Source organism: Eptesicus fuscus, chromosome 13 (genome assembly GCF_027574615.1).
Source record: "Eptesicus fuscus isolate TK198812 chromosome 13, DD_ASM_mEF_20220401, whole genome shotgun sequence".
NCBI classification, from domain to species: domain Eukaryota; kingdom Metazoa; phylum Chordata; class Mammalia; order Chiroptera; family Vespertilionidae; genus Eptesicus; species Eptesicus fuscus.
The window spans coordinates 41753933-41770084 of record NC_072485.1 but is presented as its reverse complement, the minus strand read 5'-3'; the positions used below and the strand labels follow the sequence as shown (position 1 = coordinate 41770084).

General features: G+C 42.8%; 1 protein-coding gene across 2 annotated transcripts in view; it reads right to left on the bottom strand.

Moving 5' to 3' along the window:
• The window catches only part of CLPB (ClpB family mitochondrial disaggregase), a 161361-nt gene that overhangs the window by 33142 nt on the left and 112067 nt on the right, over window positions 1-16152 (bottom strand). For both annotated transcript variants that reach the window (XM_008149929.3, XM_008149930.3), the window contains one exon: window positions 8906-9003. In XM_008149929.3, the coding sequence (XP_008148151.2) occupies window positions 8906-9003 (98 nt within the window). The remainder of the gene's footprint in view (window positions 1-8905; window positions 9004-16152) is intronic.

Here is a 16152-nt window from a genome sequence, read left to right as displayed (position 1 = left end):
TCCTTCCCCTAGGAACCCAGCAGGGCACAGTCCCAACACCAACAGGGTTCCGAGTACACCTACTATGGCTCATCTCTGCCTGTCAGTTTTCCTTACGTGGTACAAAATTCCGCCATTGATCTGTGGGGCCTTATAGAACATATCTTTTTCCTTTGCTGCATGCCAAGCCTAACATGACTTTGTCACCACTTTGTTGATTTGGGTACAATATTCATAGCCTCTTTGTCTTCTCCAGGGAAACATTTCTACTTCCTGTAACTCTTCTTCAGAGTCATGATTTTAGGCTACCTTAGAATTCCTGTTATTTTCTTGGGCAAGAAGAAAGGGTCCTTAACTTCTATGGGGGTCAGGGTGGAGAAAGGTTACACTGTGATTTGGGTGGTTTCTCAGGGGCTTTCCAGATAGTCCTGGGAAAGAGTTAACCTATGGCCTAAATCTAAGCATGTCCCGATTCTCTACCAGCCTGGAACCCTAAATATCTATTCAGAAAAACTTTTGAAAATGCAGAATTTTGGGTAAAAATGTACAGGATACTGAGATTAAACCTGATAGGTTACAGATTCATTCTCTTTTCCTAATGCTTAGCACAGACTTTGTATAAAAAAAAAAGTACTGAATGAATGGCTTTTTAACTATAAGAGCCCAGGCTTGTGAAAAGCAAGCCAGCAGAAGAACCTAGAAAAGGAAAACACTTGGTCTGCATATACTCTTCTTGGGAAAGAGGAGAGAGGAGAATGGGAGAAGGCACTTGGGAAGGGTTCCATAAATAGGGACTACTATTGTTCTTGGCTTTTTGAGGAAATGGGGAGGAAGACTACAGGGACTAAGGTCAAGGCCGTGCTTTGACAGGGCTCCACTAGAGAAGATAAGTAGGTGACCCAGCCTACAGAAGCAGAGGGTACTGGGCTTAGAGGCACTAGGAAGTAGCCACCCAGGAGCTCAGGAGTGGGGGAGTGATCATCTTCTTAATAAAAGCCATATGCAATTAGCTTCAGAAGCCCTCACCTGGAGCCAGCAGCAACCAGCTCCCTATGCTGCATCTTGGCTGGATATTCGCTGCCACTGGTTTCCATCACTCTTGATTTAACATGGCACCCCTCCTGGCTGTGAGTGCATTTACAGGAAAGGGCTGGGAGGCCGAGGCAAAGCCTAGTTGGGCTCGCTCAGAGGTGGGGAGTGTTACAGGGAGAGGGGGTATGTCGGGCACCATTACTGTTGGGCATCACTTAGAGAAAAGGTCTGATAATGAACCTGGCAGTGTGTTCACTGAGAGGATAGCTGGGGCGGGGGTGGCAGGCATAATGAGACTCTGGGCAAGAATGAGATAGGTACGGTGGAGGGAAGAGAAGAGAGGCCAAGCTGCCGTTTGCCGCTCATAGGAGTTCAGGGCCACAGAGCACACTGGCTGCTCACAGACTCAGCTATGCCCTATCCTCCTGGCTCCTTGACTCCAACACCAGCTCACATCATAGTTATGCCCTGAAGCTGGGGATCACCGAGAGAGCTGAGTGGGGAGGTCAACAAAAGAGACCAAGGGGCAACAGATGAGAGTAGGGAGGGGGATGATGGAAAGAACCCTGAACGGGGGGAATGATGACAAAGGGAGCTCAGGGGATCCAACAAAGGAGCCTAGGGGATGCATAGCAGATGGAAGGAGACTGGGGAATGAAAGTTTCTTGCACTGGCTCATAAAGGACACAATCTTGTAGAGCAGTGGCTCTCAACCTTTCTAATGCCGCGACCCTTTAATACAGTTCCTCATGTTGTGGTGACCCCCAACCATAAAATTATTTTCGTTGCTACTTCATAACTGTAATTTTGCTACTGTTAATGAATCGTAATGTAAATATCTGTGTTTTCCGATGGTCGTGACCCACACGTTGAGAACCGCTAGCAGGGTCGCCTAAGACCATCGGAAAACACAGATATTTACATTACGATTCATTAACAGTAGCAAAATTACAGTTATGAAGTAGCAACGAAAATAATTTTATGGTTGGAGGTCACCACAACATGAGGAACTGTATTAAAGGGTCGTGGCATTAGAAAGGTTGAGAGCCACTGCTGTAGAGGAAGACTGGGCACAGAGCAGGCATCAGTCCCATCAGACTTGGTCATCACTACCATCAATATCTCCGATTCCATTCTCCTTTCTTCCAGACCATCCTCCTGTTGCTGCCAGAGCAATAGTAACATGTAAATCGGGTCATATCACTCCTCTGCAAAAAGATATGACTGGTGAGAGAAGTTAAAAGGGGCAAGTGAAAAAATGAGTTGTGTTCTTCTCAGTGCATCAAATCAGGAGGCACCTGATGCTCTGTATCCTATAACTGGTGACGTTACTTTGATCACTTAGTTAAGGTGGTCGGTGCCAGGTTTCTCCTCTATCATTTTCCCCTTTGTAATTAATAAGTATCCTGTGGGGTAAAAATCTGAGGCAATGTAAATATTTTGTTATTCTTCAAACTTCATTCATTAGTTTTAGCATCCGTTGGTGATCTTGCCTGACTTGGGACCAGCTGTTCTAATCCTTGCAGCCCTATGAAGTTCAGAGTATCTCATCCCTCAAAAAACAGAGATAAAGTAAATTAAAGCAAGGTTCCACTGGTAGCAAATAATAGAGACAGAACACTAACTGTTGTAGCCTGACTCCAGCTCCTGCACTTTCATCCTGGAGATAAGACCTATTCCCTGCCTTCAGGGAGTTCAGAGTCTATTCAGGGAAATGAGACTTAAAACATAAATTTCATATGTCTACTTTTAACACAGGGCTTCCTAATGAATTTATTGAAAACCAACACCAGACGGTGGTCTTGCCAAAAATGCATAATCTGAGTTGAATTATAAGGAAACCTTAGACAAACACTAATTGAGGGACAGCCTACAAAATAACCAGTTTGTACTTGTTAGAATATCAAGGTAATGAAAGACTGAGGAACTGTTCCAGATCAAAGAAGATTAAAGAGACATGACAATTGAATCCAACTTGGGACCCAGAATTTTCTTTACATACGTTTTTATTGATTTTGGAGAGATAAAAACATCAATCGGCTGCTTCCTGTATGTCCCCTACTGGGGAATGAGTCTGCAATCCAGGCATGTGCCCAGATCAGGAATTGAACTGGTGACCTTTTGGTTCATGGGTCAACGCTCAATCACTGAGCCACACCAGCTAGGCGAATTTTCTTTTCTTGTAAAGAGAATTATTGGAACAACTGGAGAAATCTGAATAATATCTGTAGATTAGTTAGGATCAATATAATGCTCTGATTTTGAGGCTTATACTGAGGTTATGTAAGAAAATGTACTTGTTTTTTGGAAAATTCATATAAGTATTTAAGGATAAAGGGGCATAAAATGTATTATTTACTCTCAAACGATTCAGAAAAGACATATAGCTCTCTCTAAATATTTATGCATATTTAAGTAATAAAGCAAGTGTGATAAATGTTAATGATTGGTAATCTGCATGAAGTGTTATAGTAAATCATTGTACTCTTTTTTTGAAATCATGTAAAAAGAAAAGAAAAAAAAAAACATGATAATTTTACCCTTGGGGAATGGGGAGTACTGAAAGGGAGTAGAAAGTGAGCTTCTGTGTGCTTATAATAGTTTATTTCTTGACTATTACACTAATATTACGTGTACCGTATACAAGTATATTTCAATAAAAAGTTTTAAGAAGTTAAAAACAAAGAAAGGACAAAGCAAAAACCTGTCCCCATAAAACAAAGAGTGCTGCCTGGCCCATAGTAAACCTGTAATGAAGGTCAGATAGTGTTTTCATCCCCACAGGACCAAGCACAGGGCCAGGCACCAGCACTCAAAATGAGATACGTAGCAGGGAGCAGGCTGGGAAAGGAAGGGAAGAAATCCCTTTTCACCCTAAACCAGGAGAAACATAACCCTCCTACCCTCCTGCACACCTCACCCCTTCCCTCCTGGAAAGCTTTCTTCAGCTCTGATGGGAGCACCCAGGCTCGAAGCCTTGAATGGGGGCCCAAGGGAGCATTGCATCCCAAGCTACCCCTGAAGCAAATGAAAAAATATAGACATAGGAAATGTGCTTGTGCTTCTGTCACTGGGATATGCAAATAAAATATATATGATAGGTCTATCTGCCTAATATTCCTGCCAATTCATTCTCTGGGTGTGATTAAAATGAGCAATAAATTCCTCGTGAGTCTCGGTGGAGTGAGGATCTGGGAGTAGAGATGCGGGCTGGCACCAGCACGTCCCCCTCAGCTGAATATTCATCATGGACTAGCTCCCCATATTTTTGTTTTATCTGCCATCATGTGCACAGAGATATATTTCTACCTCTCCTTCGTCACTTAGTTAAGACATGAAAATGGTCTAAGCTTTAAGTATTAAACTCTCCATCTAGTGCACGGGTGGGGAACCTTTATTCTGCCAAGGACTATTTGGATATTTATAACAATTTGTGGGCTATACAAAATTATTAACTTAAAAATTAGCCTGCTATATTTGGTTAAACATTTAACTTACCCCTAATGCCTGGCAGGGCCAGACCAAATGATTTTGCAGGCTGGATGTTCCCGACCCCTGATCTAGTGAGATCACAGGCTACCTTCTCTAGGAAGCCTGACCTGCTCATTCTGCCTGGAGGAGACCCATGCTTTCTTGGAGCCCCACAAAATCTGTGTAGACTCCTCCCCTAAGGCACAAGTCATTCTGTGGGTATCAGAGCTGGGAGTACTCGCATCTCCCCATCCTCCTCTCTCACATGGCCCCCTCAGGGGACAGGAGCTGGGCTTCATCTACCTCTGGATCTTCTTGGGGGTTCCCAAGGAGGCCAAGAGAATGGAGTAAACTAACAGTGAGTAGTAACTCATTTGGGCCAATTAAGATAATAGAAATTTTAGATAAGCAATACCTTTTGAAAGGCAGAATAAAAAAAAATTAGGCTAATGGATAATTTTAAAATAAGAAAAACATTAAGAAATAACATTAAGTGAAAAAAGCAGATCCCAGATGAGGAACTAGATCATAACTCAAACACCTTGAGAGTCAAGTAGAAAATATAAATGTTTGACAGACAAGCCCATACAATAGGGAATGGGAAGGCCTGTGGCTAGAGAGTCCACACTCCAACCTCTAAAGCATTACATTCACATTTAAAAAAATTCTAGCTGGCAAAATAAAATATGGCTGCCACTTTGAAATCCCTGGTATATACAAAAAGTCCACCTATATAAATATATATAGGTATGGTCCAGAAAAGGTAAATATAGTATCATAAGAGGAAATCTCTTATTTATATCTCAATAGTTATTTTTAACAACTTGATTTTCTGTAAATCACCTGCTTGCTTTCTTTTAGCTTCAGTTTCCCATCTGTAAAATGGAATACTAAGAGCTGCTTCATATGGTCTCCTTGGTCTCCCAGGCAGGATTAGAGGCCACCTCTGGGCTTTCAGTGGTGTCATGGTTCGCTTGCCTGTCTCCTTATCAGACTGTGAGCTCCTTCAGTGTTTCACCATCTGTTTTCTTCCCACATAGCCCAGAGCTTGGCATACAGATGTCATTTATAAATATATACTGAATTATTTAATTCTCTTATTTTACCTTCCTAATTTTCTATGACGGGACAGATAGCTTTTATAATTACAAATTTTCTGTAAGGAGCACATATTTGACTACACAGTGGTAGGGGAAGGTGGAAGAGGCTGAGCTGGGTGGCAAAGGATACTGGATGGATAGAAGAGGAGTAAGATAAGGTCACAGTGGTGGTAATTCATGTTTAGACAAAGAGCCAGGAGATGCGGTCTTAGGCTGGAGCCTCAGCACCCTTCAGGCCTGAGTCATTATGTTACAAATATAGGGCCTCAGGAGCAGATGCTGCTCTCTTACTGGCAGAGGGAGACAGAACCCAGCTCTAAAGCAGTGCTCTTCCCCAGAAACTCTGCCTCATAATTTTGAAGAGGTAGTTTTTGCAGCTTGGAGGAAAAAAACAGAGCAGAAAGAATGGATGACCACATAGATGCTAAGCAACTGAGAGAAAGACAATGATGCTGACATCCAGGGAGAGCTGAGGGGTAGTTCAGCTAGTTAGGATCTGATGGGAGAGCAGAGCAATCAGGTGGGAATGTTGAACGGACAGCTGGACATTCCAGATGTAGGAAGTCCAGACCGGATGAAGGGATCAAGTACAGAGAGGTGACAAAAAACAGTCTTCCAGTTGAGAGGCTGCAGAAGCCGAGGGCTGACTCTAAGTGGTTGTCTAGCCTCTATTGGCGGCCTCTTGTACTGTACAATAGCTCTGTTAGGGAGCTCCTCTTTGCAGCTGCCACCCATTAAGCTTGCTCTGTCCTAGCTTTGCCACTGAATGAATCTCCACCCCTCCCACCCACAGCCGTTCCGTGCCTACGTGCAATCTCTCTTCAGGGCCAGATGACTCTATTGCCTTCAGTCTTTTTTCGGGCAGTTCCTCTCGCCCCCCTTACTGCCCTCCTTGTAGAGACTCTAAGAACTCAGTCTACTCAGAAGGTAGTGTCTACAGTTGCTTTCTGTGGTCCAGAAGGGTCTGATTGGCAGAGGAACACAAGTGCCATTTGTTAACTGCCTTGTGGCCAACATCAAGCCATTTCTTGGGCAGCCAAATTCTGTTAAGAGTCCCTCAGCAGCTCTAACCCCTCCACATATGCTGGCACCAAGAAGCCTATTCTCTTGCCTTACATGACCAGACCAGAGCCTGACCTATATCACATCACCTGAAAAATCACTGTATTCTTAGCCAAGTGCAGTGCTTACTCTCAGGAGACAATAATTAGGCCTGAAAGAGGAAATTATGACTGGGATGCAGTCCCCAAGGTTATCTGAAACATGCTTAGGGATTTCCTTAAGGCACACGGAAAAGCTGACCTGACTTCAATGGCTGCTCCTAGGGGTGGGAAATCTGAACAAAGGGAGGGAAGCGTTTGTTCTATGGAATTTTTGCTCTTTGCTGGTCCCAAGTGCCCCTTGGAATGTGCTGTGAAAGCCAGTCCACCTTCCTAACTCCTCCCCTTCTCTGGAGGGAACATTGCAGGATGGTTACTAAGGATTCCAAGGAGACAAGCTGTGGTTAATGCTGGTTTCCAAGTATTTTCAGTTCTCCCCCTTCTAGGCACATGGTAAGTTCACTCTTGGTCTCCTTGTTTCCTTATGATTGGGCAGGAACATGGGATTAGTATGTCCAGTGAGTTGTGAGTGGAAGTAGAGGGTCCTACTTCCAGACTGTGCATTTAACTGCAGTGCAAGATCTTCCAGAAAATTCTTTTCCCATGCACTCAGCATTGTTCCACAGGATGGCTGTTCTGCACTCGGGTCCCCGAGTGCCTGTAATGAGCAGAGCACACACATCCTCACTCCCCCTCCCCACGACCCACAATGAACATGCAGTGTGAGGCAAAAATAAATCTTTGTTCTTTTAGACAACTGAAATTTGGGGTTGTTACAACAGCATAATATGTTTATCCTGACCGGCACACAGACAATCATATATTGAATGGAACTTTAGAAACAATTTAGTCCAATGTTTTCATTTCACAGAGGTAAATCAAGCTTCAGTGAGGGAAAGTGCTAGCCCAAGGTCACCCAGTCTAGTAAGTGATGGAGCTGGGATCACAGCCTACATCCTGTCTGTCTCAGTGCAGTGACCTAAGTGCTTTTTCTCAAGACAGAGAGTATTTGCCACTAGGTGGGACCTGCTACACTGAATCATCTCAGGGCACTTCAGCCACTTTGCCAACAAGAGACTCCATGATGCTGGAAAGAGCATAAGACAGGGTTAGGAACCAGGTCTTCCAGTTCCAGTCCTGTCACTAAACTTACTTTGTCCAAGTCTATTAGTTTCAGTTTTGATGCTAACTTACTCTGGGATCAAAGGCAAGCCACACATCACACCCCTGGGCTCCAATTTATCTATAAGTAAAATGACTCATTTGATTTCAGAGATTTAAAATGTTTGCCCCACAGCAGAGCCTCCAAGGAGGCTGCTCAGGAGGGGAGGAACAGGCCAGGAAAGGAATAGGCCTGCCTCTCCTTAAACCAGAACAGCTCTATTTTCCTCTGACTTATTTGGTTTGGCTTTGGTATGATTTCCCATCACTGGACTTGATGATTTCCGAGGTCCCTGCCAACTCTGAGATTTGTGATTCCAGTTCTTGGATTGTGCCAAGTAGTTCCTGAGCTACAGTTCGGTGGCTGGGAGGAGTCTTTAGGGAGTTCGAAAGTTTGGGTGAGAGGATGAAATTAAGATGAAGGTTTGGGGGGAGGTCTCAGACTGTTTACGGTTCTCTGGAGTGTGTGTGTGTAGAGAAGGGGTCAGAGAATGGTTCTAGAGTAGTGGTGATAGGAAAGATCACCTGATGAGGCTATAGAATACATGAGGCCTGGGCTGAAGAGTTTGTCTCACTAGCTCCCCACCTGTGAAGAGGAGCTAGGACAGTGATGGCGAACCTATGACACACGTGTCAGCACTGACACACGTAGCCATTTCTGATGACACGCGGCCGCTGAGGCAGCCGCATGCCGAGGATGAAACATTTGCTGCTCCTGAGGATGAAACATTTGCGAAATAATGTTTTTTCCTCAAAGTGACACACTACCCGAGTTATGCTCAGTTTTTTGGCGAAGCTTGACACACCAAGCTCAAAAGGTTGCCCATCACTGAGCTAGGAGGTCTATCATCTCAAAAATTAAATTTGATGGTTAATCCTCAGAAGCAAAAAGTGGTTCAAGACAGGAACAGTTTCCTATTCTTGATGAGACTAGGGGTTGGATTTGTTTTCAACAGACAATAATCACCTAAGGGGAAGTGTGAAGCCTGATCTAATTTAATGAGTGAAAGATCAAATGCCTCACAGAGTGCCCTCAGGCCTTCTCCTTTCTCTGAGACTTACCTTGGCCTCAGAAGTCCTTAGAAGCTTCATCACTTCCCCTTCTCGGGCATAGTCCAAGGGTGTGTGTCCCATTTCATTCCTCTGTAGGGGATTGGCTCCTGGCAGGAGGAGAAAGAGGTTGTCAGGGGCGGTCGGAGGCTCTGTGAGCAAGGCTCTGTGAGCAATCAGTGGGATTGGACCCTGATTTTATTGACAGGAATGCCTGTGGAAATGTAGAGCAACAAAAACTTAAGAGGCTGTAGAATGGTGGGAAGAACATGTCAAGCTACTCTGAGAGGAGAGTTCTTAGCCCTCTCTGACACAGAGGTCAGAGTATTGGGGCTCCCACATGTACAGAAACATACTACACATACTACCACACATACAGATGTGTTACAAGCACACAGGTGTGCTGTGCACATACAAATACACCAGCTGAATATGCCAACAAATGTACCAAACATATAGATTACTTTACCACAATGGCCTTAGTCATTAAAATACTCCCATTATGTCCTAGCTGGGTAGCTCAGTTGTTTAGAGTTTAGAGCATTGCCCTGATAGACCAAGGTTGCGGGTTCGATCTGGTCAGGATACATACAAGAAGCAACCAATGAATGCATAAATAAGTGAAACAAAACAATGTTTCTCTCTAAAAATCAATAAATAAAATACTCCTCTTATCCAACTCATTCGTATACAGATGAATATTTTTTTTAAAAAATATATTGTATTGATTTTTTACAGAGAGGAAAGGAGAGGGATAGAGAGTCAGAAACATCGATTCAGCTGCCTCTTGCACACTTTCCACTGGGGATGTACCCACAACCAAGGTACATGCCCTTGACCAGAATCGAACCTGGGACCCTTCAGTCCACAGGCTGACGTTCTATCCACTGAGCCAAACCTGTTATCCAACTCATTCGTATACAGATGAATATTCATTCACAAAAATCATATAAAAGGGTTCCTTTCTAAAGCACAGAATGTCCCAAATAACAATGAAAAGGCTCCCTTCTTTCTGCTCTCTGCTCCCCCCCCTTTTTAAAAAACGTTTTACTTTTTAAATTGTACTTATTTTATATTTTATTGATTTTTAGAGAGAGGAAGAGAGAGGGATAAAGAGATAGAAACCTTGATGAGATGCCCAAGCCAGTTTGGCTCAGAAAATAGAGCATCAGGCTGCAGACTGAAGGGTCCCATGTTCGATTCCAGTCAAGGGCACATACCTAGATTGCAGACTCGATCCCTGCCCTTCCCTGGTCAGGATGCATGCGGGAGGCAGACAATTGATGTCTCTTCCTACATCGAGGTTTCTCTGTGTCTCCCCTCGTGCCTCCCACTCTCTCTAAAAATCAATGGGAAAATCCTCGGGTGAGGATTTAAAAAAAAAAAAGAAACTTCGATGAGATGAGAGAGAAACATCAACGATTCCCACTGGGGATGGAGCCTGAAACCCTGGGCCTGTGCCCTGACTGGAAATCGAACCAATGACATCTTGGTTCCTGGGTCGATGCTCAACAGGTGAGCCACACCAGCTGGTGGGCCCCTCTCTCTCAATGCTCTTTTTTCTCTGGCATTTTCTGCCTGCCAGAATCAGCAGAGTCCTCTGGAAGGGCGTGGCCATCCCCAGCAACCTGGCTGTGCCAGCCCAGGTTCAGTTCGAGGCTCTTACCAATACTAGTTGTTGTTGAGTGTGTGCTTATAGGCAAGCCTTCCCTCCAATAATTAGTTCCTGTGATTTGAAGACAAAGAACTTTAAGTATGACAAAAAGATTAAGCTTGCTTGGGGTCATCCATCTACCTTCTCTCTCTTTTAAGTGCCAGCAGCTGTCGAGCCTGTATACAGTTGTGTGCAAGGCTTAGCAGTTATGGAGGAAAGGCTACTCCACCCCCAGGCTGTCAGAATCTCTTCCAAAGCCCAGGTCTGAGCACCTTACTCTCCTCTTCAAAAACTGTCCATTCCATTCAATTTGGCAAACTTTAAATGAGTGGGGCTTGGGGACACAGAAGAATCACTGGTCCTGCTCCAAAGGCACTCCTCTCAAGGCAGGAAGAGAGAAACATGAGAGGAAAGCTGTGCCTTGAACACAGCAAATGGTCAAGAACTATGTGTTAAATAGAACATTCCTTGATCTTTCTTGCTAGGGAAGTGTTGTCTAAGAAGTAAAGAAAGGTTAAGATGCAGTCTCTGCCATAAGAATGTATCTGGCTGGCTGGGGACATTAAATACACAGGTAAGGCTGTCAGTGTGTCCCGCCACTGTTTGTTAAAAATCAGCATTTCTCAATCCCAGACTGTGGAAACATTTATATCATAACTAGAGGCCCAGTGCACGAAATTCGTGCACAGGGGTGGGGGGGTCCCTCAGCCTGGCCTGCACCCTCTCCAATCCAGAACCACTGGCTCCTAACTGCTCGTCTGCCTGCCTGCCTAATTGCCCCTAACTGCCTCTGCCTGCTGACCTGATCACCTCTAACTGCTCTGCTGACAGCCTGATTGCCCCTAACCACCTCTGCCTTGCCTCTAACTGCTTGCTCCCCCGCGCCGGCCTGATTGTCCCTAAGTGCCTCTGCCTCAGCCCCCGCTACCATGGCTTTGTCTGGAAGGAAGTCGGACGTCTGGAAGACATCCGGTCGATCTGGTCTAATTAGCATATTACCCTTTTATTAGTATAGATATAAACCCATTCCTACAGAACAGAGATGGCGAACCTATGACACGCGTGTCAGCACTGACACGCATAGCCATTTCTGATGACACGCGGCCGCCTCAGCGGAGGATGAAACATTTGGTGCTCCTGAGGATGAAACATTTGCGACTAGAGTCTCTTGGAGTTAGAGTCTAACTCCAAGACTCTAGTCGCAGATGAAACATTTAGACACTCTGTGCTGGAGGTCTGTAGGCCAAAACAACAGAAGTCCGGCACAGAGCATTTAGTTCTGGGACTTCCAGTTAAGCCGGGATCTTTGCCCTCACTTCCGCTGGCAGAGCAGGGAGCAGCGAACGCAGTGGGGGACGCATCTCTGGGGGCTCTGCCATTACCAGTAACCAAATAACAGTTAACCACAGCAACCATTATCTACTGTTCTGGGGTGTCATGGATTTCTAATCCATCATTACTGAGATAACTGAGGGAGAGGCTGGGAGAGGCGAGGGTTTGTGGCATGCTATGGGTGCCGTTTCCTGCCATTAGAAATAGCGGCAGCCATTTTAATTCACATAAGGAACACCATCTTGCTCCACAGTGCAGACTCCATTTCACCACTATTACTGTTGTGCATCCTTATTAACCCCTATTTCTGCCTATTAACCCTGCCCTTTCCTAAAAGACAGTTATATGCACCATTTTGTGGTTAATTAGGCTACTTAACCCCTAATTGCCTGCAGGCCTAACAAGCTATCTATAATTCTATCTTCTGTCACTGCCCCCCTGATGGAGAACCCAAAAAATAAAAAACTAAGGTTAAGTAAAGGAAGTGATAGTAGCAGTGGCCGACCCTTTCAAGAGCATGGACCGAGATGTATGGCTTTATAGAAAAAAAATGGCAGATCATTTTGCGTTCTACATACTGAAATGGTAGTAAGCAGAACGTGGAATATAAATAGACATTTTGAAACTAATCATTCCCAGCTCTTGGAAAAAAGTGAGGATGAAAGGAAGGAATACATTTCCAGGCAGCTACACCTTTATAAGAGCCAATCTAATTCCATCCTTGAATTTATGAAAGGCTCTACAAATTTAACATCTGCAAGTTTGAGCAATGCTCACTCTATAGCTCAGCATGGAAAAGCGCTCAGTGAGGGAGAATTTATTAAAGAAACTCTCCTAAGATGTGCACCAGTTCTATTTCACGATATGCAGAATAAAGATGCAATTATTAAGAGAATATCTGAGTTACCACTCAGTAGAAATATCATAAAAGACCGAATAATGAGACTGAACACAAATGTACAACATCAATTAAAGAGAGACATAAGGAAGTGTAAATGTTTTTCGATCTCTGTTGATGAAACTACTGATGTCACATCACATGCTCAGTTGGCCATTATTGGTCGATATTCTGATAGTCTCACAATGAGAGAAGAGTTGATAAAGTTAGTATCAGTGTCAACAAGTAAATCAGGAAGCGAAATATGTAAGGTTGTTATTCAAACATTTCGTGACCTAAGCACTGATATCTCTAAAGTTGTGTCAGTGACGACAAATGGGGCACCAAATATGGGGGGGGAAAAAGTTGGATTTGTCAAATTGTTTACAGAAGCTATTGGACATCTGATTGTGCCTTTTCATTGTATTATCCATCAGGAGGCTTTATGTGCCAAGACAGGATTCACCGACTTAAACGACTTAATGTCAGTTGTTACAAAAATAGTTAATTTGATAGCTGCTCGCCCCCTTCACAAGCGAGAATTTTCGGCACTTTTACTGGAGGATGATTCCACCTACAGTGGACTGCTGATGTACAATAATGTAAGATGGCTGAGCCAAGGCAAAGTTCTTGAGCGCTTTGTGGAGTGCTTTGAAGAAATTAAGGTATTTCTTGACGATAAGGATCTGGGAAACTTTCCTCAGCTTAATGATGATAAGTGGGTCAACACCCTGATGTTTTTTACAGATCTCTCTGTTCATATTAATAAACTGAACTTAAAGTTACAAGGTTTTGGTAAAAGTATTGACGTTATGTTTGGATACATAAAAGCTTTTGAAAGTAAAGTTAAAATTTTCAAGCGAGATGTAGAAACTAAAACTTATAAGTATTTTCCTCGAGTAACAAAGTATTTTGAGAAGGCCAGTGCAGCTGTACAAAATGAAATGGAACCATTGCATATGAAGTACCAGCATGTTTTAGACACATTACTTGACCAGTTTAGTGATAGATTTAGTCAATTTAGAAGTCTAGAACAGACCATGAAAATAATTAAGTATCCTGATGTAGTAGTCTACAGTAGTTTGGAATTAAATGGTTTCCAATGGATGCAAATTGATGATTTGGAGATGCAACTTGCAGAATTTCAAGACAGTATCTGGGCTCAGGTGTTTGTCGACTTGAGGTCAAAGCTTGAGAATCTGGAAAGGTGCCGCTTGGAGAATAAAGAGGAGTGCCACTATGAACAGGAAATTTGGAGTGCCTGGAACCGACTACCAGACACTTTTAGCACCCTGAAAAATATAGCAATGGCTTTACTCACAATTTTTCCCTCTCCATACTTTTGTGAGGCCTTATTCTCAGCGTTAAATAATATCAAAACCAACAAAAGAAACAGATTGACAGATGAAGTTAGCTTGCTTGGGCCTGAAGTGTACAAAATACCAACCTTCAATTGAAGATTTAGCTAATGAAATTCAGCAACAAAAAAGGTGCACTAATAGGCAGGTTAGTTAAAGAACTCCCCCTCCCCCTCACTTATCTTAGTTCACGGCACCCCACACAAGCTAAATAATATCAAGACCAACAAAAGAAACCGACTGACGGATGAACAAAGAAGTCACTAAGCAGGTAAGTTAAATATTTAGTTTTTGGTTTATTAAATATAATTATATATAACAATTATACATTTATGTTATTTAAACTATAAATATCGTGAAATAATGTTTTTTCCTCAAAGTGACACACTACCCGAGTTATGCTCAGTTTTTTGGCGAAGTTTGACACACCACTCTCAAAAGGTTGCCCATCACTGCTATAGAAGCTTTCTGCTTCTTAAAAACTTATGTACTTATTAGCAATAGCAAACATTTATTAAGCATTTACATGTGCTGTCTGCCTGGGCTGCAAGGAAGAGGTGTGGGAGGAAGAGGGGAAAGGGGCAGAGTGCAGGAAACTTATTATCAATAACACAATTAATACTTTTATACACAATCCTATTTTCTAATAGGAATTTGCTACAGAATATTCATATAATTTTAAACTGAGATATAATAATTCACATACCTTTTTGAAGTATACAATTCAGTGGTTTGAAATATACTTACAAAGTTGTAAAACCATTACCACTATCTTAATTCCAGATCATTTTCATTATCTCAAAAATAAACCTCATAACCATTATCAAAGGCTACCCGCCTCTCCCCATCTCCCTCAACCCCAGCAACCACTGTCTACTGTCTCTATAGGTTTGCCTATACTTGACCTTTCATATAAATAGAATCATACAATGTGTGGCCTCTGTGTCTGGTTTCTTTCACTTAGCATAATGTTTTCAAGGTCCATCCATGTTGTAGCATATATTATTCATGCTACTACACGAGTGTAGCATGTACTCCATTCCTTTTTATACCTGAATAATATTCCACTGTGTGGATATACCACATTTTGCTTATCCACTCACTAGCTGATAGACATCTGGGTTGTTGGACATCTGATTGTGCCTTTTAAACTTATTAGCAATAGCAAACATTTATTAATATTAATATTAGATGGACATTACCCATGTAATATTTGTAGCATACTTCAAAAAGGTATGTGAATTATTATATCTCAGTTTTAATATCTCTGTCTAATATTACATGGGTAATGTCCATCTAATATTAATCTGGGTTGTTTCCCCCTTTTAGCCATTATGAATGTTGCTATGAACATCTGTATAAAATCTTTACATGGATGTATGTTTTTATGTCTTTTGGACATATATCTAGAAGTGGTGATAATAGCTGCTGGTATTTACTAAGCACTTACTGTATGCCAGGCACTGTGCTCTGCACTTTATATATATTATATCATTTAATCCTAACAACCATCCTGAGGGTTAGAAATTAAAATTCCCATGCTACAGACATGGAAACTGGGTACAAAGAACTGAAATAAGGTCACAAAGTTGGTTATTTCTTTAGACCAGGAGTCAAACCCACCCCAGATTTTTTTTAACTCCAATTCTTCACACTACCATCTGGGCGGCCAGGACACATCCCTGCTGAAAAATCCTTCAGTGGCTTTTCACTGCTTACAGGATAAAGTATAGCCTTCCTAGTAAGGAGGGTGTTTTTGGCAGCTTCAAGGGGAGCTCTGTCACTAGATATGGGCTGGAATGGAAGGGTGATAAGAGAGAGACCGAGAAGGGAAAGACAAGAGGGGCAAAGAGAAGAGAAATGGAAGAGGGGGGAAAATGGGAAAGAGAAGGGGAGAGGAAAAAGAAAGACAAGGTGAGAGAGAAAGACAGTGGGAGAACTGAGCGTGAGATTAACCACTTCAAACAAGTGCTGTCAGTGATCTATATTTGCTTACAGAATGAAAAATGTGTGCCATAAACATTGGCCACTGAGTAAT